At 42.9% G+C, this 24,101-nt stretch overlaps 1 protein-coding gene across 1 annotated transcript in view; it reads left to right on the top strand.

Moving 5' to 3' along the window:
* Window positions 1–24,101, top strand: part of LOC140724601 (uncharacterized) — a 284,720-nt gene that overhangs the window by 127,605 nt on the left and 133,014 nt on the right. Inside the window, exons 11-18 of the mRNA XM_073039025.1 lie at window positions 7,869–7,931; window positions 13,943–13,978; window positions 14,396–14,428; window positions 15,004–15,075; window positions 15,915–15,968; window positions 16,804–16,866; window positions 19,304–19,348; window positions 21,459–21,512. Coding sequence (XP_072895126.1) covers window positions 7,869–7,931; window positions 13,943–13,978; window positions 14,396–14,428; window positions 15,004–15,075; window positions 15,915–15,968; window positions 16,804–16,866; window positions 19,304–19,348; window positions 21,459–21,512 — 420 coding nt within the window. The remainder of the gene's footprint in view (window positions 1–7,868; window positions 7,932–13,942; window positions 13,979–14,395; window positions 14,429–15,003; window positions 15,076–15,914; window positions 15,969–16,803; window positions 16,867–19,303; window positions 19,349–21,458; window positions 21,513–24,101) is intronic.

Genomic DNA, 24,101 nt, shown 5'->3' with positions numbered 1-24,101 from the left:
ATTGAGAAGCTCCAGTATCCCTAAGAATCTTTATTGGCACCAGAGTAGATCCTTCTTTCAAGGATACAAACCCTTCAGTTATAAAATGATCATATCCCTTTCTAACTTTGTCAGACTCTAACAAATCCTCATTTGTGTTTACCAAACCCTGTAACTTTACAGGTGCTTTAGTATGTTGCACACAAGCATCTGTAACTGCTTCCTTCTCTTTCTTTTTCAATTTGAAACAGTTAGCTATTACATGGCCAGGCTTCTTACAATAGTTACAAATCAGACCAAACTGTCTTTCCTTCACAGGTTTTCCTTCCTCCTTACCTCTCTCATTAACCTCTAATTTAATTTCTGATTTACCTTGAGTCTCCATATTATTTTTCCTCTTAAAAATTCTACCCTGAGGAAATTTATTCTTATGGATTAAAACATACTCATCAGCTAATCTAGCACAGTCCTGCAATTTATCAGTATCCCTCTCATTTAAGTAGGTCCTTACTTCAACAGGAATGCTTCTTTTAAATTCCTCCATCAAAATCAGCTCTCTCAATGTATCATAGTCCTCATTTACATTTTTAGAAGAAACCCATCTCTCAAAACACATAGCTTTATCATAGGCAAATTCCACATAAGGCTTTTCCACAGACTTTTTCAAACTCCTGAATCTTTCCCTGTACGCTTCTGGGACCAACTCATACGATTTGAGAATATTTTCTTTCACAATATCATAATCTAATGCTTGCGCAGCAGTTAAAGCTGTGTAAACGTGTCTTGCCTTTCCTTTGATTACACTCTGTAATAACACTGACCATTTATCTTTCGGCCACTCTAACATCCGAGCAATAGTTTCAAAATGTTGAAAATATCTCTCCACTTCTGTTTCACTAAATGGAGGGACCAATTTAATTTCTTGGCTAGCAACAAACGGTTTTTTAGAATTAGCAGACTGTTCTACAGACCTTAATTTCTCCATTGCATATTCAAAATCCCTCTGCTTTTGCCCAATTTCCAATTTATAACGTTCCAACCTCATTTGTTCAATTTGCAACTGCATCTCCAGATTACTTATTGGAAACGATTCTAAAATCGATTCTTCAAAATGACCCAAAGCCACAAAATGTGATGCGATCTTTCTCTGTATTACAGCTTTTGATGTAGTTGGCAAAATCCCTTTAAGATGCAACCGATTAGCGATCTCAGACACTTCAGTTTTTTTCGCCTTCGCTAACAAATCCGCGACTGGCGAATCCAGAAACTCATCAATATTCATCGTTGCCGAATACCACTCACAAGCCAAACAAACAAAAAGAATCGAGCAATCCCCGTTACCAAAACACCGATTCAAAATTCAAAAAACTTTTCAAACTCAAATAATTCAATTCCGAACGTAGCCCCCATAATTATGTTACGTATTCGGGCAACAATAATATAGGTGAGTTAGGCAAGGGGTTTTATAACGAATAACACGTTTATTAAACACTGATAACAAACCCCCTTCAAATGTAAACAAACCCAAACAATGGTCCGAGCTCAGCTGCTGGCAGCTGGTCAGACAGTTCTTAATAGCTTTGCAGTCTCAAACAGTCTTTAAAGTAGTATTGAAAAAAAACAGTTCTCCAAAGCGAATTGCCGAATGAAAACAGTTCAAAGAATGATATGCCGGCAGTTCAAAAGCTCACGGTACTTTTAAAAGGAGAGACTTTTTAAAGCGATGTAAATTCTCTTCCACGTCGATGTCCTTCGATTCCCAGCGTCGAACTCCCACGTCGAATTTTATTAAATATAACAACTTAAAGTGACTGACCTCTCTTCCACAATATTCTCAAACCCTTTCTGGTCATCCCAGGGGTCAACAGCGAGAATAGTCAACGAAATCCTTCCGAATGAGGATCACACAAGGTCGAAGTCAATCCATCGAAAATCGATTTTTCTTGATCTCCAAACTTCACTCTCCATTAGCAAAGAAACCGTTGGCTCTGACCTTTTAAACTTCAGGCATTATATAGAACTTCATTTTTAACTAAACTGCGTCATCCCTTTAAATCACGCAGTGACATGAAGTCATCTTGGCAAATCCAGCCACGAACTGCCCCACCTGACAGGGTGGGTCTTCCTTTTATACCCTGTAGAAAAAACCTGTCACATGACCTCTACTGGCGGGAAAATGACATCACTCCACCATTACCTCATGTCCAGTATAACTTCAACCCCAGTCACGTGACAAGGGTACCACTGTCACGTGTCACGGGTACGTAACAACTCCTCAGAAGGCACTCCTGCACCATGGAATGTGCTGGCTGGCAGCATTAACCTGTGGGCAGCATTAACATTGGAAGGCCAATAAGCTTCAGGCAGACCAACGTACATCTTTCACCTTTCCGGCAGCAGTTGACGTCTGTCTGAAATGATCCTGGTACTAATTATCACCTATTCAGCCTGCACCCTGGCAGATTAATCATTACAGCTACCCATCCCTCTAAACAATCAAGGCAACCGGAGGCAAAGAGTCTGTAGGTGGTGGAGTCTAGAGCAACAGACAGTCTGATGGGCGAACCAACAAGCTGAGCAGAACCCGTGGAGGGAAAGGAATTTCAGGGTTTCAGCATAAACCATTGACAGTTCCTTACCCCTCAGAGCAGAGGGACCACATTAGACTAGGATTTTAAAGCAAGGATGTAACATTCAGACTCTGGTGTGGCCTCACTTGGAGGACTGTGAGCAGTTCTGGGCCCCTTATCTTTGAAACAATGTACTGACATTCAAGAGGGTTCAAATGAAGTTAATGAAAATGATTCTGGGCTTGAACAGCTTATGATATGAGGAGTGTCTGTGCCCCTACTCACTGGAATTCAGAAGAATGGGGGGGGGGCACGTGATCTTTCTGAAATCTGTCAAATGTTGAAAGGCCTCGATAGAGTGGATGTGGAGAGGATGTTTGCTATAATGGCTGAGTCTAAGACCGGAGGACACAGCCTCAGAATAGAGAAATGTCTATTTAGAACAGAGATGAGGAGGAATTCCTTTAGCCAGATTCCTTTGGTGAATCTGTGGAATATTTAAGGTAGAGGTAGACAGATTCCTGCTTAGCCAGGGTGTGAAGGGATATGGGGAGAAGTCAGGAGATGGAGGCTGAGAAGAAAATGGATCAGCCATGATAAATAGAGGAGCAGACTCGATGGACCATTTGGCCGACTTCTGCTCCTGTATCTGATGGTCTTAAGATCTTACTAGGGATTGAGATAGAAAGGCAATGCAGCCAACTCAATTATCTAATGTGACAATCATAAATCCCTGTGACAGTCACTTAACAAAACTTGTGATTCTAGTTGTGATTATTTGTGTGTTATTTTATATATGATTTTAGCAATTTATTACAGTCACTTGAAATTTAAGATAAAATTATAGTTCTAAATTACTTCAGAAGGCAGAATGTCTGTTTTATTAAACATATATATTATTAAGTTTTTTCCACATACAAGATCTTTGGTTAACAGACCTAGAAGAATCTTTTTACTGGAGCAAAGGAAAATTGAATGTGATAACTTATTGAATATGTACTGGAGAGGAGGAATATCAAATTAAATGCCAAGTAATGAATTAAATGTCAAAATCCTGGCGGGCAGGTTGACTGGCATTGTTCAGGTGGGTTTAATCTAATTTTACAGGGGGATGGGAACCAGAGTGATAGTGTTGAAGATGAGGTAGTTGGTTTACAAACAGAGGCAATGTGTAGTGAGACTCCTAGCAGAGAGAGGCTGATGACAGGGCAAAATTGCAGTCAACAGGATGAGTTGCAGAGAAAATTGCAAAGGATGAATATAGGAATATGAAGGTGCTATATTTGGATGCACACAGTATATGGAACAAGGTAGGTGAACTTGTAGCTCTGCTACAGATTGGCATATACGATGCTGTAGGCATCACTGAATAATGGCTGAAAGAAAATTGTAGCTGGGAACTTGATGTCTAAGGATACACATTGTATCGAAAGGACGGGGTGGCGTTGCACTGTTGGTAAAATATGAAATCAAATCATTAGAAAGAGGTGACATAGGGTCAGAAGGAGTTGAGTTGTTGTGGATAGAGGAAAGAACTGCAAGGGTAAAAAGACCCTGATGGGAGTTGTCCACAGACCCCCAAACAATAGTAAGGATGTGGTCTACAAATTACAATGGGAGATAGACAATGTATGCCTGAACAGCAATATTACAGGAGTCATGGGGGATTTCAATATGCAAGTAGATTGGGGAAAATCAGGTTGGTGCTGGATTCCAGGAGGGGGAATTTCTAGAATGCCCATGAGATGGCTTTTTAGAGCAGCTCACGGTTGAGCCCATGATGGGATAACTATTCTGGATTGGGTGTTGTGCAGTGATCTGGAATTGATTAGAGATCTAAGGTAAAAGAACTCTTAGGGGAAAGTGATCATAATATGGTTGAATTCACCCTGAAATTTGAGAAGGAGAAGCCAAAGTCAGATGTAACAGTATTTCAGTGGAGTAAATGGAATTACAGAGGTTTGAGGGAGGAGTTGGCCAGAGCTGATTGGAAAAGAATACCTGGCAGGGATGACAGCAGAGCACCAAAGGCTGGAATTTCTGAAAGCAATTCCAAAGGCACTGGTTATATACATCCCAAAGAGGAAGAAAATTCCAAAGGAAAGATGACACAACCATAGCTAACAAGAGAAGTCAAAGCCAACATAAAAGCAAAAGAATGGGCATATAATAGAGCAAAAAATAGTGGGAAGTTAGAGGATTGGGAAGCTTTTGAAAGCTAACAGGAGGCAACTTGAAAAGTCATTAAGAGGGTAGAGATGGAATACAGATGTAAGCTAGCCAGTAACATTAAGATGATACCAAAAGTTTCTTCAAATACATAAAGTGCAAAATAGAGGTGAGAATGGATATTGGACTACTGGACAACGATGCTGGAGAGGTAGTAATGAGTTACAAGGAGATGGCAGATGAACTGAATAATTCTTTTGCATCTGTCTTCACTGTTGAAGACTCTAGCAGTATGGTGGAAGTTCCAGGCATCAGAGGTCATGAAGTGTGTGAAGTTACCATTACTAGAGAGAAGGTTCATGGGAACATAAAGGTCTGAAAGTGGATAAGTCATCTGGACCAGATGGTGTTCACCCCAGATTTCTGAAAGAGGTGGCTGAAGAGACTATGAAGGGATTAGAAAAATTAATCGTATTGCTATGTCTGAGATGAAGAAAGAGCAAATAAATTTTACCACAGCAAAACTAGAACATGCTGGACATAGTCAGCATATCAGGCCATATCAATAGGATGAGAAATAGAGTCAATATTTCAGGTGTGTGACCTTTTGTAGAATTATCTGTGATGTTAACTTTGTTTTGTTTCAGATTACCAGCATCTGTGGCTTCATTTTTGACTTTCAGTAGAATTCATTGGTAGTGATTATATTGTTCAAGATTTTGAGAAAATGAACTGTTCTATGGCAGCTGAAAGCAGAATGTGGGTAATGGAGTATTTGCTCCATGAAGTTAACATGAAATAATTCAATGTCACAGGGAATGCATCAAAACTATTTTATCTTAAATCAAAACCAGTTATCTTTGTCCAGGTCAGTAAAAGAAGTGCACCTATTAAACATACTGTGCCTTTTTAGCAAATTTTGAAAATAAAACTACTCTTCAAATCCAAAATGAGGTGGTTGAATACTTCTTAAACCTGCATCTTGATCTTCTGTTTTATAGACATTTAAAAGATTAATGGGCAGGCAGCATAAGAGAACAACACACACAAAATGCTGGAGGAACTCAGCATGTCAGACAGCATCTGTGACGGGGAATAAATAGTCAACGTTTCAGCTGAGACCCTTCATCAGGACTGCAAAGGGGGGGGGGGGGTGGTGGTGCTAAAGCCAGAATAAGAAGGTAGGGAGAGGGGATGGAGTACAAGCTAGAGGGTGATGGGTGAGACCAGATGAGGGGGAAGTTAAGTTTATGAGGGATGGGGCATGAAGTGAGAAACTGGGAGGTGATAGGTTGAAGTGGTAAAGGGCTGAAGAAAAAGGAATCTGATTGGAGAGAACAGAGGACCATGGGGAAAAAAAGGAAGGAGGAGTGGCACCAGAGGAGATGATGGGCAGGTGAGGAGAGGAGAGCCGGAATGGGGAATAAAAGACCAGAAAAGCAAGAGGGTGAAGAATTTACTAGAAGTTTGAGAAATTGATGTTCATGCCATCGGATTGGAGGCTACACAGACGGAATATAAGGTGTTGCTCCCCCGTTAGGATGGCATCATTCTTATATGAAGATATTGCTATAATTTTCCCTCTTAAGACAGCCTTCAGAGTATCCCATAAAATGGAAGGTGAAACCTCTCCATTATCAGTAAATTCTAAGTAGAAACCAATTACTTCTTTAATTTGTTCCTTAAAATACGGATCATTGAGTAGACTTGAATTTAGTTTCCAAATAGTAGAGGTGTTGCTTCTCCAGTCTGAGAGTGGTCTCATCGTGGCAGTAGGAGATGCCATGGACTGACATGCCAGAATGGGAATAAGATATTCTTTATTCATTTTACCACTTATCTACAGTAATTTACAGTTGACTAACCAGCAATTCTTCAACATTCCTTTGACTCTATGATCCATAACAGATCAATCAGGCAATTAGGAGTCTGTCATCTCAAAGTAGCCAACATGTTTGTTTATGGATTTAACAATGCAGCAATGCTTGTGTGGATCAGTAGTTCAGGGTTTGATTCCATTTCTCCATTCTGTGCTGAATTTATGTAATGCCACCCTTGGTTTTGTTTCTACGTTGTCGATGGAGAAGCCACTTGGAAAGCCTAGTTAGGTGAAATGCTGAAAGGCTTCTTCTGCTATTTAGAGGGGTCTGACTCATTTTCAAACAGACAAGTTTTGCAATGTTGTGATGTGCATCTTATCCTCCCTCACTCTTCTAGTTGACTTGGTAGAGGTGTACAAGATGGTAAGAGGTGTAGAGTGAGTGGATAGCCAGAGACCTTTTCCCCCAAGGCAGGAGTGGCCACTACAAGGAGGTCATAATTATAAGGTGATTGGAGGAAAGTATAAGGGGGATGTCGGGTTTTATTACACTGAGAGTGGCGGGTGAGTGGAATGCCTTGGTAGAGGTGTTGATAGAGGCAGATACATTAGGGACATTTAAGAAACTCCTAGGTAGGCATTTGGAATGTAGAAAAAAGAGCTATGTGGGAGGGAAGGGCTAGATTGATCTTGGAGTAGATTAAAATGTCGGAACAACACCAAGGCTATCTGCTTCGTAGTTCTGTGCTGTACTTACCCCAACACTGAAGTGATTCCACAACCTATGGACTCACTTTCAAGGACTTTACAAGTCATGTTCTCGATGTTAATTATTTTGTTCATTTTTCTTTTTTATATTCCTACAAATTGTTCTCTTTTGCACATTGGTTGTTGTCTGTCTTTCTTGTGTGCAGTTTTTCATTGACTCTATTGTGCTTCATTGTATTTACTATGAATGCCCACAAGAAAATGAATCTCAGGTTAGTTTATGGTGACATATATGTAGTTCGATAATAAATTTACTTTGAACTTTGTTCTATGTTCCTGTGTTAGGGTGCTCTACAAAAGCAGGGTAATTCATTTGTATTAGGTTACATTTCGTAGGATACTATTGCAGATTCATGCTTGTGAATAGAAGCTTAAGAAACAGTAGAGAAGAGCAGCATCTGCACAGATTTCGGCACAGTATTCCAACATAAGTTACCATTGTGCAGAAGGAGACCATCGTGGCTAATCAGGTGTTTCAAGGAGCCATTTATTTTGACACATTTTGAATCAGTCACATACCAGCCAGTGCAGAAACAATGAATTCTTTCTTCTCTCTTCCCCAGGGTTATCCAGGGAACCCAGGTGATCCAGGCATTGCCGGACCGAGCGGACCACCAGGCCGACGTGTAAGTTGGGACACGTGAGACTGCAAGTGCTGTAAACTGGAGCAAGCAAACAAACCGCTGGAGGAACTCCACAGTTTAACCAGCAGAGGAGGCAGAGGGATAGTCAACGGTTTGGGTCAGAACCTTGCTCCGATCCTTAGGTGGAGTCTTAACCTGAAACGCCACCTATCCCTCAGCCTCCAGCGATACTGCCCAACCCACTGAGATGCTTCAGCAGTTTGGGTGTTGCTTGTTACAATTAAGATGAACAACATTAAACTATTTTTTTTAATGTATAAGATGTAGGAACTCTGCCAAAGTCAGCATTTGCTACCTTTCCTTGATTTCCAATGAAAAGATGGTGGGTGACCAGTCCTCGTAGTTAGTCAAGGATTTTGACAACAGGCATTGATCATCTGACTCCTGACCAGCAGGCAGAAACCACGTCAGTATCATAGAAACAGAATGGTAGAATGCTTTGAATAAGCTGGTTCAGGTATCACTGTGCATGGAGAATAGGGGATCGGGGATCAAAGATCAGCTTTATTTGCCGCGTACACTTAGGTGGATTAGGAAATTGCTGTGCTGCGTTGGCAGGACATGCAACAAAAACAGACAACATTCAACAATTCTACAGAATAGGTAATTATATAAAAATAAAGTTAGAAGTACAAATATGCAATGAAATGTGCATAAATACACAAATGCCAGCATGAGTTTACAATGTGAACTGCATTACAGAAGGTGGTTGAAAGTGTTTACAATGAGTGATGGGAGTAATAAACATGATGCAAATTTATCAAAAAGTATTGTTAAAGATAGCTGACATTGAAATGTAATGCAAAATAACCTTAAAGATAAAACTCGTATGTAACATTTGCAAGTTGATATGGTGGTTAAGAAAGCATATAGTGTGTTGGCTTTCATTAGTAGAGACATTAAGTTCTAGGGCCATGAGGTAATGTTGCAGTTCTATAAAACCCTGGTTAGACCACACTTGGAATATTGTGTTCAGTTCTGGTAGTCTCATTATAGGAAAGATGTGGAAGCTTTAGGGATGGGGCAGAGGAGATTTATCAGGATGTTGCCTGGATTGGCGGGCATGTCTTATGAGGATGGGCTGAGCGAGCATGAGGTTTTCTCTTTGGAGCAAGGGAGTATAGAGGTATACAAGATGATAAGAGACATAGATCGCGTGGACAGCCTGATGCACCATCAATAACTCTGAGACGTGAGGCGAGATATCAGCTTTTATTGACTGGAAGAAAGAACAAGCAGCAACTGACCACCATGCTACATCCTGGAGACTGAGGGCAGGGCTAAAGCCCCAATCGCCTTTATACCGGGGTCTGTGGGAGGAGCCACGGTCAGTGGGAGGAGCCACAGGAGCAGTCAGCGGGGGGGGGGGGGCGTGTCCATACAGGTATATGTAGTTCACCACATTCACCCCCCCTTTGTTTTAAAAGAGAGTCCCCATGGGGCGAAGTTTCTTACAAGTATATTTACAGGTTAAGTCTATCAGGTGGTCGAATCTGTCGCTGCGATCTATATAGCACTGGCTGTGATTGCACAGGTGCTGGTGGTGGTTGTACCGGAGACGGTGGTTGTGCTGGTTCCGGCCTGACTGGAGGTGTCAGCACACTAGGCGTCAGTGATCCCTCATGCGTGTGCGAGGCGCCTGGTATATGCGCGTGCGAGACGCCCGGTATAGGAGTGTCGTGAGGTGTCTGTGTAGGGCTCGGTGTGTGCGGTGTCACCTCGGGTACAGGGTTCATAGTCACTGTGGAGTGTTCGGGGTAGGGGTCTGCTGCTCCTGCGGGCACCAGGTCGCAGACGGAGACCGTGTAAGCATACTGGGGGTTCGCATGTAGAAGGTGAACCCTCTCGACCAGCGGGGAGTATTTATTGCTCCTCACATGTTTCCAGAGCAGCACTGGCCCTGGGAATGTCAGCCAAGCTGGTAGGGTGGTCCCAGTGGCAGACTTCCTGGGAAAAGAGAATAGGCGCTCGTGAGGGGTGGCATTGGTGGACGTACATAACAGGGAGCGGATAGAGTGGAGTGCCTCGGGGAGGACCTCCTGCCATTGAGAGACCGGCAACCCTTTTGACTTAAGGGCCAGAAGTGTGGCCTTCCACACTGTGGCATTCTCCCTCTCCACCTGTCCATTTCCCTGGGGATTAGAGCTCGTGGTCCTACTAGTAGCAATACCCCTAGCCAGCAGGTACTGGCGCAGCTCATCACTCATAAAGGAGGACCCTCTATCACTGTGGATATAGCAGGGATATCCGAACAGAGTGAAGAGCTGGCACAGGGCTTTTATGACAGACGTGGCAGTGGTGTCGGGGCAGGGGATGGCAAAGGGCAACCGCGAGTACCCGTCGATAATGTTGAGAAAGTAGACACTGTGGTCGGTGGAGGGAAGGAGGCCCTTAAAGTCAACACTCAGTCACTCAAAGGGGCGGGTGGCCTTGATAAGTTGCGCCTTTTCAGGATGGTAGAAGTGCGGTTTGCACTCAGCGCAGACTTGGCAGTCCCTGGTCATCGTCCTGATGTCCTCAAGGGAGTACGGCAGGTTCCGGGCTTTCACGAAATGGTAAAATCGGGTGACCCCCGGGTGGCAAAGATGTGCATGGAGGGTGTATAGCTGGTTGAGCTGTGCGCTGGCACACGCTCCCCGGGATAGGGCATCAGGGGGCTCATTGAGCCTTCCAGGCCAGTACAGGATGTCATAGTTGTAGGTGGAGAGTTCTATTCTCCACCGCAAAATTTTATCATTTTTGATTTTGCTCCGCTGTTGGTTGCTGAACATGAACGCAACTGAGCGCTGGTCGGTCAGCGAGGTGAACCTTTTGCCGGCGAGATAGTGCCTCCAGTGCCTAATAGCTTTCACTATGGCCTGGGCTTCTTTCTCCACCGCGGAGTGCCGAATTTCAGGGCCTTGAAGGGTATGAGAAAAGAATGCTACTGGCCTGCCTGCCTGATTGAGGGTAGCAGCCAGCGCGAAATCGGAGGCGTCACTCTCTACTTGGAAAGGAATGGTCTTGTCCAATGCATGCATTGCTGCTTTGGCAATGTCCCCTTTAATGCAGCTGAAGGCCGCGCGGGCCTCGGCTGAGAGGGGAATTGTGGTAGACTTGACCAGGGGGGTGGGCCATGTCTGCGTAATGGGGGACCCATTGGGCATAATAGGAAAAGAAGCCCAGGCACCGTCTGAGGGCTTTGAGGGTGGTGGGAAGAGGGAGTTCTAACAGGGGGCACATACGGTCGGGATCAGGGCCAATGACCCCGTTCTCCACGACATACCCAAGGATAGCGAGTTGGGTGGTTCCGAACACACACTTGTCCCTGTTATAAGTAAGGTTCAGGGCTTTGGCCACTTGGAAAAATTGTTGGAGGTTGGCGTTGTGATCCCACCAGTCGTGACCACAGATGATGATATTATCCAGATAGGGAAATGTGGCCTTCAGTTGGCACTGGTCCACCATCTGGTCCATTTCCCTCTGGAAGACAGAGACACCATTTGTGACACCGAAGGGGACGCGCAGGAAGTGATAGAGCCTGCCGCCCGCCTCGAAGGCGGTGTAGGGGCGGTCCTCTGGGCGGATGGGGAGCTGGTGATAAGCAGATTTCAGATCTGTTGTCGAGTACACCTTGTACTGAACTATCTGGTTGACCATATCCGCGATGCGGGGTAGGGGGTACGCGTCAAGCTGCGTGAACCTATTGATGGTCTGGCTATAGTCCACGACCATCCTATTTTTCTGCCCAGTCCGAACAACAACCACCTGGGCCCTCCAAGGACTTGTGCTTGGCTCAATGATCCCCTCCCTGAGCAGCCGCTGCTCCTCTGACTGAATGAAGGCCCTGTCCCCCGCGCTGTACCTCCTGCTTTTAGTCGCCACTGGTTTACAGTCGGGGGTCATGTTGGCGAACAGCGGTGGGGAAGGGATCTTGAGGGTGGAGAGGCTGCAAGTGGTGTCAGTAGCACAGCTGTCGGCATGGTGCTGGGTGGGATGTGTGGGACGGTGTGTGTGTGTGGTCAGTAGTGGGGTATATGACGAAGTCCCACAAAACTGAGGATTCCTGACAGTGAGTGGTGGGAGGGGCCCGTCATATGCCATAGTCACACTTTCGAGGTGGTTCTGGAAGTCCAGCCCCAATAGCACAGGCACGCACAGTTGAGGCATGACCAGTAGTGCAAAGTTCTGATATTCTGTGCCCTGCACCACCAATGTCGCTACACAACCCACCCGGATGTCTGTGGAATACAACCCAGAAGCCATGGTGACCTTCTGGCTTACCGGCCGTGTCACGAGTCCGCAGCGTTGCACCGTGTCCGGGTCAATAAAACTCTCAGTGCTGCCCGTGTCAAACAGGCAGCTAGCCCTGTGCCCCTCCACCAGGATGTCCATCGTTGACCTTGCAAGCTGGTGTGGGGCGCTTTGGTCGAGGGTTACGGAGGCCAGAGTTGAACTGCCGTCTTGGTGCCCGGTAAGCACCGGTGGGTCGGGGGAAGGGCGTGTTGGCGCCGACAAAGATGGCCGCCCCCATCCGGGCAGGCAAGATGGCGGCCCCCATGCCTCGCACGCAGCGCTGCCCTACCCCGCTCGTGGTTCAGACTTGCAGACCTTGGCGAAATGGCCCTTCTTCCCGCAGCTGGAGCAGGTCGCTTCTCGGGCCGGGCAGCGTTTTTGGGGGTGCTTTTCGAGTCCGCAGAAGTAACACTGCGTGAGCTTGCGACTGGCAGCAGCTGTAGTCGGGTTCGAGGAGTTCGTGGAATCGCGACTGGCAGCGGCGTTGGCAAATTCACTCGTGGGAACCGCCGACGGCGGCGGGGTCTGAGGTGTCCACGGAACCGGTGGGGTATTGCGTGGCTGGACAGCATCAGCATTGTGCAGAGCAGCTTCCAGCGTGTCGGCCGTCTCGATCGCCGAGCGTAAGGTAAGATCGGCATTTTCCAGCAGCCGCTGGCGCATGTACACTGACCTGGTCCCCGTAACGAAGGCGTCTCGTACGAGGAGCTCCGAATGCTGCTCTGCCGTCAGAGCTTTGCAGTCGCAAATTCGCACGAGTGTCTTTAGGGCTCGGAGAAACACGGCGCTCGACTCTCCAGCCCACTGTCGCCGCGTCGCTAAGCGATGTCTTGCGTAGACGGTGTTCACCGGCCGCAGGTACTGTCTTTTAAGGGTGTCCAGTGCCCCTTGGTAGGTCGGTAGGTCCCTGATAAGGGAGAATACTTTCGGACTTACTCTAGATAATAATACTTTGTACTTCGTGGCAGGTTCAGTCACTGGAATCTGTTCCAAGTACGATTGGAAGCATGCAAGCCAGAGTTCAAAGGCAAGAGCTGCTTCGGAGTCTTGCAGATCAAGGTCTAATTTTTCCGGACGTAAAATGCTGTCCATGGTTTAAACTTCCAGTCAATAAAATTGATGCACCATCAATAACATCCGAGATGTGAGGCGAGATATCAGCTTTTTTTGACTGGAAGAAAGAACAAGCAGCAATTGACCACCATGCTACATCCTGGAGACTGAGGGCAGGGCTCAGGCTCCAATCGCCTTTATACCGGGGTCTGTGGGAGGAGCCACGGTCAGTGGGAGGAGCCACAGGAGCAGTCAACAGGGGGGGCGTGTCCAGACAGGTATATGTAGTTCACCACACAGCCACAGACTTTTTCCCAGGGTGGAAGTGGCTAATATGAGTGGGGTATAATTTAAAGGTGATTGGAGGAAAGTATGAGCAGGATGTCAGAGGTAAGTTGTTTTCCACAGAGTCGTGGGTGCGTGGAACACACTACCAGGGTGAAGATAGAGGCAGAATCATTAGGATCATTTGAGAGACATAGATAGGCACACTGATGCTAGAAAATGGAGGCTATCTGGGAGGGAAGGGTTGGACTGATAGAGTAGAGTAAAAGGTTGGCACAACATTGTGGGCCGATGGGTCTTTACTGTGCCATAATGTTTTATGTTCTATTTCTTCTGATGGAAGAAAACTTGATTATTTTACAAGTCTATTTTTTTTCCAGGGACTCCCAGGTATAAAAGGATCACGAGGTGAAAAGGTATGTTTTCAACAATCCTCGAACCTAAAGAATAGTTTAATTTTAAACGTTATTTTGTTAGCATTGATACTAAATTTTGAATAATGTGCATAAAATACTTATATAATCTGGATTGAAGAAGCATAACCCTGTGAATATTGCACAAAAGCTAAATGCTGTAATGAGTCTCTCCAGATGAATGGATCAGTCATGATGAAATGGTGGAGCAGACTTGTTGGGCCGAATGGCCTAATTCTGCTCCACTATTTTATGGTCTTATTGAATGAACTCACCCACCCTGAATGTCTCAAAGTTTGAAATTTAGTTGGTGGATTTAAAATTTGGTCTCTTTTGGGCCTACAAGACTTCTACTAACTCATGTACAGACACCAATATGAAGTTTCTTTTGGAAGTTTATATTTACATTTTTATTGGCAGGGCATTATATTTCCAGGACAAAAAGGTGATAAGGTAAGTGTTTCATTCTGTAGTGACATTACTTTCACATTGGGAACATCATTGTATTTATTTCCATTCCATTTTGTGACATGGTCTTTGATTTAGTTAGTTTCAATGAGCTTTCAGGGTACACAAAATCATTGCATGAAAATGAGAAGTATATGTCAATGGATTGTTTCTAGAGCAAATTCCTGATGGAGATCACAAATAAAATTTAATCCCTATTACCTTCAGTATATTTCCTTAAATTTTGAACAGTCATTGATTCTCCATTCCATTCCTGAAGTGTAGACATTTACACTTCCCACATCACATCCCAATGACCCTCCTCAGACTGATTTGGATGCCGTGTTAAGAAAGACAGTATTGCTTCTCATCTCTGCCCATTTAGCTCATTGATATCTGAATACAATTAGTTTTTAGCATAATCAATACTCCTTTCCAAACGTAACCCTTTTTCAGATAAATATAGAACATTCCAATGTGTGTGACTTTTTTTTATTGCCGTGGGATTCTGCTTGACCATATAGGACGTTGCCCTGCATGTCAATTTTATTAACCCTTTCCTGTTGCTTCTTTTTCATCAGGGTGAACAAGGTGACCCTGGACATGTTGAACTAATCCAGCCTCCTGAGGAAATTTTCTTTAAAGGAGATCAGGTATAAGCAATGATGTGAACATATTAATACTATGATGGCCCACATGCAGCTCAAAGGCCTGACAACATATTTTCTTTTTGGCTCTTAGCTGTAAGGCTCATTCATACAAGTATTAATAGTGTAAAATATTTTCCCTATTCCATCCAAAAAAATCACAATTAGTTTGTCAAAATTCAGACAGGATTTTACGTAAGCGAAATCTACAATGATCAGGCTTATTCATCAAGTGATGGGAGAAGAGCTAGCTGGATTGCATGGCCTTGTTAGGTCTCTTTTAATGAAAATCAAATCAAAACTGTGGATGCCAGGAATCTAAAATAAAAACAGAAATGGCTAAATCAGTATTTTATACATTAAAAGAACTGATAAATTATGAATGAATTTTGCAAGGTAAAATTTATTTGCATTGTAGAGATTCTACAGGATTCATTGTATTGAATCCTTTACAGTTTGAGCGTAAACCCCATGTGATGCTTTAATATAACAGATTGTCACAGAATGAAGTTACAGCAATTTCATCAATTAACTCATTCTGGCCAACAAGAGTGAGCTACAATGGACATGGAGACTACTCGGTTGTTAAATATCTACATCCTTCTCTTCCTCTCTTGGGTAACTGCCTACCTTGTACACACTAAGAGGAACTGGAAACAAATATGATCAGTGTTTGGCAAGGAATGGAAGCATCGTTCAATTCCAGCTCGAGTTAGCTTTCAGCAACCATCCCACCCCTTCCCTCTGCCACCTGACCATCCCTTAGACAGAAGAAACAATTATCAATAAAAATCATGAATGCTCCAAAGCCTCCTCAGCTGTAAACATGGACTTTTCTCTTTCAGGGTGAGAAAGGCTTCAGAGGGCTTCTTGGGCCTACTGGATTTCCTGGACCTTCAGTGAGTACAAAACTTCCCTTTTTTTTGTACACATTAATTGGTACTGTGTCATGCTCACAGAATTCCCCATCCCCTATTACTGAGGGGAATGCTATCGTCCTAATGATAACAGCAGGTCAAAGACAGGAGCTGTTACCATTTTCCCAATGTATATAGCTGCAGCCAATAATGCAGCATTGCCCACTTTTCTGGAATAAATACTGGGGAAAGTAAACTGATTCTGTGCTACAATCATTTTCCAAAGTTACAGAAACAAAATGAGGAATAATAAAAGATTATATTCTCAATTGTATTATCCAAACTTAATTTTATTATCAGTGTATATTTCAAAATACAGACACCTGGCTTCATTGTTGTTACCTCTGCTCTCAAGCTCTCTTCTTGCTGCTGCCATCAGAGAGGAGGTACAAGAGCCTTAGGTACCACACCACTGGGTTTAGGAACAGTTATTACCCTACAATTATCAGAGTAACCAGCATCAAAAACTTCACACTCCACAATTTTGAACTGATCCCACAACCAATGTACTCACTTTCAAGGATTCTACAACTGATGTTCTCAGTATTAGTTACTTATGTGTTTTTTTCTTGTATTTGCAGTTTTCTTCTTCGGCTCATCAGTTGTTTGTCATTTGTTCTTCATTGTATTTCTTTACTGTGAATGCCTGCACGAAAATGCATGTGGGTCTAGTATCTAGTGAGATTATGTATTTTGATAATAAATTTACTTTAAACTTTGATCTACTGAACTATTAATAAGCATATTTTAAAGTTTAGTTAAATGGTCACTGAACAAGTAAAGTTTAACTTACTTTTGCTCTTTATTTTCTATCTAGTCTGTTCCTGAAGCAAAGGGTATGAAGGGTGACAAAGGCACCATTGGCTTACCAGGGGAATTGGTAAGAGACAGTACTTTAAAGAGATGTTTCCTTCAAGACTCTCACTGCTGAGCAAGTTCGTCTATATCTGCCCTCTAAAATATTTTACATTTTAATATTTGAGGCTAAGCACGGCTCCAGTACCATATTTAAGTTTGCCAGTGGCACCACTGTCATAGGCTGAACCAACGGTGGTGACATTTCAGCATATAAGAGGGAGACTGAAAATCTGGCTGAGTGGTGGCACAACAACAACCTTTCACTCAATGTCAACAAGACCAAGGAGATGGCTATTAACCCCTGGAGGAGGAAACTGGAAGCCCAGGAGCCAGCTCTCACTGGGGGGGATCAGAGGTGGAGAAGGTCAGGAACTTTAAATTCCTTGGTATTATAATTTCAGAGGATCTGTCCTGGGTCCAGCATGAACACGCCATAATGAAGAAAGCACGGCAATGCCTCTACTTTTTCCTCGGCGGGCAGCAGTCAACACGAGATGATGTTTGTTGGTGATGCAGTGCGAGGTCGGAAAAGAGCTCGGGTGCTTTTTGCTTTCTTTCTCAGTGGCTGACAGTGTGGTGCCAATAAAAAGAAGGAAGGTGTAAGCAGAGTAGTGTATTGTTAGTGTGGTCTGACTTGGCTCAACAGGCTTAGGTCAGAACAGATTTGAGCAAGCACAGGAGAAAGTTCTAAGTAAGTCAGTAAGATAGTTTCTAGTAAGTACTTATTTTTATGTTATAATGTAGCTAGTGCACTGATAATGGACCTGGAGGTAGTGGTATGCGGTGTTCAATGTAGGAAATTTGGGAGTCCGGTCTACCTGACAACCACATCTGCATGAAGTGTACCAAGCTGCAGCTCTGAAGAGACTGTGTGAAGGAACTGGAGCTGCAGCCCAATGATCTTCAGCTCATACGAGAGAATGAGGAGGTAATAGATAGGAAGTAGTTACGCCTAAGTGGTGGGTGGAGTTTCTGGAGAGGTCTAGAATTCAAAGGCAAGGATATAATGCTGAGTCTTTATAAGATATTGGTTAGACTGCACTTGGAGTATTGTGAGCAGTTTGGGGGCCCCTTATCTAAGAAAGGATCGGCTGGCATTGGTCTTAAAGGAGGTTCATGAGGTGATCCCAGGAATGAAAGGCTTAACATACAATATGAGTTGCAGTTGATGGCTCTGGGCCTATACTTGTTGGCATATAGAAGGAGGAGGAGAGATCTCATCAAAATATATTGAATATTGAAAAGTTGAGAATGGGGTTGAGAGGGATAATAAATTAGCCATAATAGAATGGCGGAGACTCATTTGGCCAAGTAGCCCAATTCTACTCCAATGTCCTATGGTCATATGGACTACTTTCTTAGAAGTTTGTGAAGATTGGGCATGTCATCTAAAACTTTGAGAAACTTCTATAAATGTGTAGGGGAGACTATATTGACTGGTTGCAACATGGCCTGGTATGGAACCACCAATGCTCTTTTCTGGAAAAGCCTGCAAAAGATGGCGGATACAGCCCAGTCCATCACGGGTAAAGCCCTTCTCACTACTGAGCACATCTACATGAAACGCTGTCGCAAGAAAGCTGTATCTATCATCGAGGACCCCCTCCACCCTGGCCACACTCTCTTTTCTCGCTGCTGCTATCAGGAAGAAGGTAGCCTCAGGACACACACCACCATGTTCAGGAACTATTATTACCCCTCAACTATCAGGCTCTTGAACCAGAGGGGATAACTTCACTCAGCTTCATCTGTTCACCATCAGTGAACTGTTCCCACAACCCATGGACTCACCTTCAAGGACTCTTTATCTCATGTTCTCAATATTTATTGTCTATTTGTTTATTAGTAGTATTACTATGTCTTTATTTTTTTCTTCTTTTTGTATTTGCACAGTCTTGATGTTGTATTTTGCACATTGGTTGTTGTCCGTCCTGTTGGGTGCGGTCTTCCATTCATTGATTCTATTGTGTTTCTTGTATTTACCGTGATTGCCCACAAGAAAAAGAATGTTAGGGTTGTACATGGTGACAGATATGAACATTGATGATAAATTTTCTTTAATCTTTGAACATAAACACCTTAATCAGAATACAACCTTATACAAGGGAATTTAATCCTATTGTATTCCTGATGAATTGGCTTGCACTCCCTCTCATGCTTTGCTCATGACTTATGAGGCTAATGACCTTGGTCAAATGGCAATGATTCATGATTTACTGTTGAATTGTCGATAACAAGGTATTATTAGACTGGCAATCTGTAAATAAATTCTTTCGCCAGAGTAAAATACTTCATTTTGTAATGAAGGTTCTTACTTTCAGGTGTTGAGGTTAAGGCAATATTTTTAGAATTAAAACATTACATTCAGCTTGATGATTGTTCACAAATTTTTAAAAATAAAATATAATTTACCACTGGTAAATGTCCTCTATTCTAATAGTGATCTGTTTCTTTCTAAGGGATATTCCGGGATGAATGGCTTTCAAGGTGCTCCAGGGAGAAAGGTTGAAAATAAATCTCTCTTGTATATCATTTATTATATGTTTGTGATAAAATTATAAAAGTGGTATTTTGAGGTGTAGATTCTGGTTTCTCTAAAATGTTTCTGAGGTGAATTTGGGACAAACTTGCCATACGTAGACTGATGCCTATTTCTGATGCAGAGATGGACAGAACCACAAGAAGTGTCGCTTGAATTACGTTGGTATTGATGAATGTAAATATCCCTTCTCCGTCTGTCCCCAATACTTTAACCCAGTTCTAAGGTGGTGGATTGCAAGATAAATCACAATCATTGTGGTATTCACAGAATGTTCCAAATTTGCTTTGACTGTCTTACAGGAGGTTGAACTCTTGGTTCGGACACCTTCATGTGTGCTATTTGTATTTGGGATCATTGGGTTAATTCCAGGAGACAAAATGGACCACAAGGGAAGCATAAGCTTGCAACCTGGTGGAGAATAGCAAAAAGATGGCAACATCTTGAATAAGTTGGCATTTATAGAAGGAAGGTTAGGGAGGAGAATGGTGACTTATTGTGTGCAGCTCCCAAGGGAACTGCTCCCACGGAGCAACAAATTTCACAATGTGGGTTAGTGATAATAAAACTAATTCTGACTTTGAAGCCAGCCTGAAGGAATAGTAGATAAAAGCCGGATGAACATGGTGGGACTGAGGCAATCTAAATGGGGAGTCATTTTACAATAGGCATTTTCACTAACTGAAGGAATAGAACATTGGAAATCTAACCTGGAGCCATATAAGGTGCCTGAAATACTGCCCAAAGAAAAGACGAGGTAGAAAGGTGCTTCCATTGTAAGTATCACTGCTGTGTAACTAGGTCAGCTCATTTGGATGTTCCTTCCAGAGACTGCTAATAAGTGTGATGTGTTACCTATGCCAATTTTATCATCTAGAACTCAACACAATTTAAATAGCTCATGAGCACTAGTCAGCTGTATCTGTGTAAATGGCTTTGAAATCTCCTCTTTAATCTCCATCTGCAGTTCTGTACAAAAGTCTTAGGTGCATGTATATATAGCAAGGGTGCTTAAGACATTTTGCATAGTACTGTAGTAATTTTATACATTGCACTGTACTGCTGCAAAAAAAAAATCATGGCCTATGTGAGCGATGATAAACCTGATTCTGATATGGGTCTCTGTTGTGGACTGTCAGTGGGAAAAGGGGGCAGGGAGAGGGGAATCATGGTTGGGAAAAGGGGATGGGCGAGATAAGGAGTAGGAGTAGAAAGACATTGTATAATGATCAATAAACCAATTGCTTGAAATGACATGACCTTGCCTGGTGTCTCAGGGCCTGGGTGTCCTCCTCTGCCTTCTGTTCCACACCCCTCCCACGGCACTCCCCCCCAACCATTCCCAGCATCCATTGCACCCACCAGGTTACAAACTTGATCTCAGCTGCACGTTGGCAAACAGAGTACTGTGGAAAAGTCTTAGCACCCTAGCTATATACATGTGTGCCTAGGAGTTTTGCACAGTACTGAATATAGGGCAACATCTTATTGTCTTTGGTAGAGAGTGATCCACTTATGCTGGGTAATTAGCTCCAACACCATATTTCACCAGAAAACTAAGGTGACCGAGTAGGCTTTCATTGGCTGCAACATTCTTTGCTCCAGCAATAAGGAAATAGAAACATTGCTCTAAAATAAACCTACTTATATTTTAGAGTATAAACATGGCTTACCTTCACAGTGTTTAGAGTTAGATGTCCATCAAAACGTGAAGTGAAATGTGACATTTGTGTTGACAATCAACACAATCTGAGGATGTACTGGGGTCCACCTGCAAGTCTAGTCACACATTCCAATGTCAACATATCACACCAAGAATGTTCATCAGAACAACATGCAGCCAAACATACAACAAGCAGAATGGCAAAACAAATCCCTTCCCGCACCCCACCCATACCCAGACAGGCCTCCAATCCCAATACAGATCACTCTGGACCTTTGACCTCCAGAACATGGTTAGAGACCCAGAGGTGCCTCTAACCTCTGCATTTGCTGCTCCAAGGGCTTTGACCTCTGCACTCGCTGATCATGGGCCTCCGACCTCAGGACCTAATCTTTCAATCTTTCCGTTACAGGGCGAGCGTGGACACAGTGGTAGACCTGGACCAGGTGGCAATCCAGGGATGCAGGTACCTTCCCTGAATTAAAATGAGCTTATCTGTATCAAAATAACTAATTAAACCAGATTTACTAAATAAATTTAAATCTATTCCCTGCATGAAACATTCCTGCTATTTTTTACGTAAAACATTTAATGGCAATTCCAGTGGAGATGGAAAATAGATGCTGATGAGCTGAAGGACTACAGCAGAGAATAGTCCAATTTCAGGGAACTATCCAATGCTGGCAGTTAGTGCATTTCTTTTACATCTAGCATCTTGTCTGGTCGGGTGTTTTGTTTTAGTTGTGGGAAAATGGGCTTGGGCAGTTGTAAGTTAGTACAAAGCATATATAAGATTACTCAAATGTTTTTGAAATATTACATATGTAATAGACATATAAGCAATTATTATAAGAGCAATGCAGGATAGTTGAAAAGAATATTAATTGAATCAAAAAAAACCCGCAGAGACCAGAAATCTGAGGTAATATCCTGGAACTACTCAGAAACAAAAAAAAATGCAGTAAAGGCTAATCAGATCTTGCAGCAACTATATGCAAAGAGAAAGAATCAAATTCGAACAAGGGTCACCTATCTGGAATGTTGATTGTTTCTGTCTTCACAGATGCTGCCTGACCTGTTGAGTTTTAGTGGCATTCTCTGCTTTTATTTCAGACATTCAACATCTGCAGTTTTAGTTTTGATTTTCATTAACAGAAAAAAATACACTCAGTGGGTCAAGCGGCATCCTTTGGAGATGGTGTTTTTAGGCTAGTGTTTCTTCATGAGGAGTTGAGTAAAAAAAAAATCCTGTAATTCGGTATTTCCAGCATTCTTTTGCGTCTGAATTTGCTGTGTTCTGAATCTCAGTCCTGTTATATTCACAGCTTCACTCCCCTGATTCATCTGTTAATTAAATGCTCTAAAAGCTCTATGTCATCTCAACGATAGTCTCTATCCTAAAGCAGGCTTTCCCTTTATTCTTTCTATACCCCCCCCCCACTCACTGCAACTTACTTACACCTTTGCAGTGTTGCAAAGTCAATGACCTGAAACATTAACTATCTTTCTCATTCCTCACTGCTATGCAACATTTCCCTAGTACTTTCTGCTTTTATTTCAGAGCGAAGCATTACCTCATGTTGACTTGTGGGCTGCTTAATGCTGACAGTCGGTGCCCTGAAGTTGGTATAATTTCTATCTATAGGTATAGATATAAAGCCTGGGTAATAATGAGTGGATTGGGTAATCAAGGGACTATGGGTTAATCTTAGGAGCCTCTTGGGATGAAGTGATCATAATAACAATAGAAAATGGAATTCACCCTGCAAAGGAATGGTGAGAGGGAGAAGCTAAAATTGAAAGATCTGTATTACAGGTGAGTAAAAGTCATGAGAAAGGAGCTGCCCAAAGTTGATTGGAAGGGTACACTAGCCAGGATAATAGTAGATCAATGATGACAGGATTCTCTACGAGCAATGTAGAAGACACAGTAAAGATACATCCCAAAGAAGAAGCATGCTGAAAGGAGGATGAGGAAATGGTGGCTGACAAGGGAGGTCAAAGATAGTATAAAAGCATAAGAAGGGGCATAAAATATAACAAAAAATAGTGAGAAGCTAGAGCACTGGGGAGCTTTTAAAAACCAACAAAAGGGAACCAAATAAACAATAAGGGGAGAAAGGCTGAACTATGAAGGCAAGCCAGCAAATAATATAAAAGAAGATAGCAAAGGTTTTTTCCAGTTATATGGATAATAAAAGAGAGGCAAGGGTGGGCACAGGACCAGTAGAAAATGACACTGAAAGAGTACCAAAGAGATAGTGTATCAGTCTTCAATGTGGAAAACACCATCAACGTGTCAGAGGAATGAGAAGAGTTAGGGGGCAGAAGTGAGTGTAGCCATTATTTCTTAGGAGAAGGTGCCTAGAAAGTTGAAAGGTCTGAAAACAGATAAGTCATCTGGACTAGATTGTTGTGATCTTGCAAGAATCACTGGATTTGGGAATGGTTCTGGAGGACTGGATAATTACTTATGTCCCTTCACTCTTTAAGAAGGGAGGGAGGCAAAAGACGTGAAATTATACACCAGTTAAGCTGACTTTGGTTGTTGGCAAGATGTTAGTGTTCATTATTAAGGATAAGATTTCAGTGTATCTGAAGGTACATAATAAAATAGGCAAAGTCAGCATAGTTTCCTTAAGGAAAACCATGCCTGACAAATCTGTTGGAATTCTTTGAGGAAATAACAAGCTGGATAGGCAAAGGAGGCTCAATAAATGTTGTTCACTTAGATCTTCAGAAGACCCATAGTATTACAGGATATTGGCAAGGACAGAAGATTTTCTGGCTAGCAGAATGCAAAGAGTGGGAGTAAAGGGTAGTTTTCCTGGTTGGCTGTCAGTGACAAGTGGTGTTCCACAAGGGTCATTGTTGGGTTGACTACTTTTCATGTTATATATTAATGATTTGGAAGATGATATTGATGGCTTTGTATTCAAGTTTGTGGATGATAATGGAGGGTCAGGTAGGGTTGAGGAAGCAGTGAGTCAGTAGAAAGACTTGGTTAAGGGAATTGGAAAAGAAATGGCAGATGGAATATAATATAGGGAAATGT

Source organism: Hemitrygon akajei, chromosome 3 (genome assembly GCF_048418815.1).
Source record: "Hemitrygon akajei chromosome 3, sHemAka1.3, whole genome shotgun sequence".
Taxonomy (NCBI): domain Eukaryota; kingdom Metazoa; phylum Chordata; class Chondrichthyes; order Myliobatiformes; family Dasyatidae; genus Hemitrygon; species Hemitrygon akajei.
The sequence above is the reverse complement of the archived record's forward strand: the minus strand, read 5'-3'. Positions and strand labels throughout refer to the sequence as shown.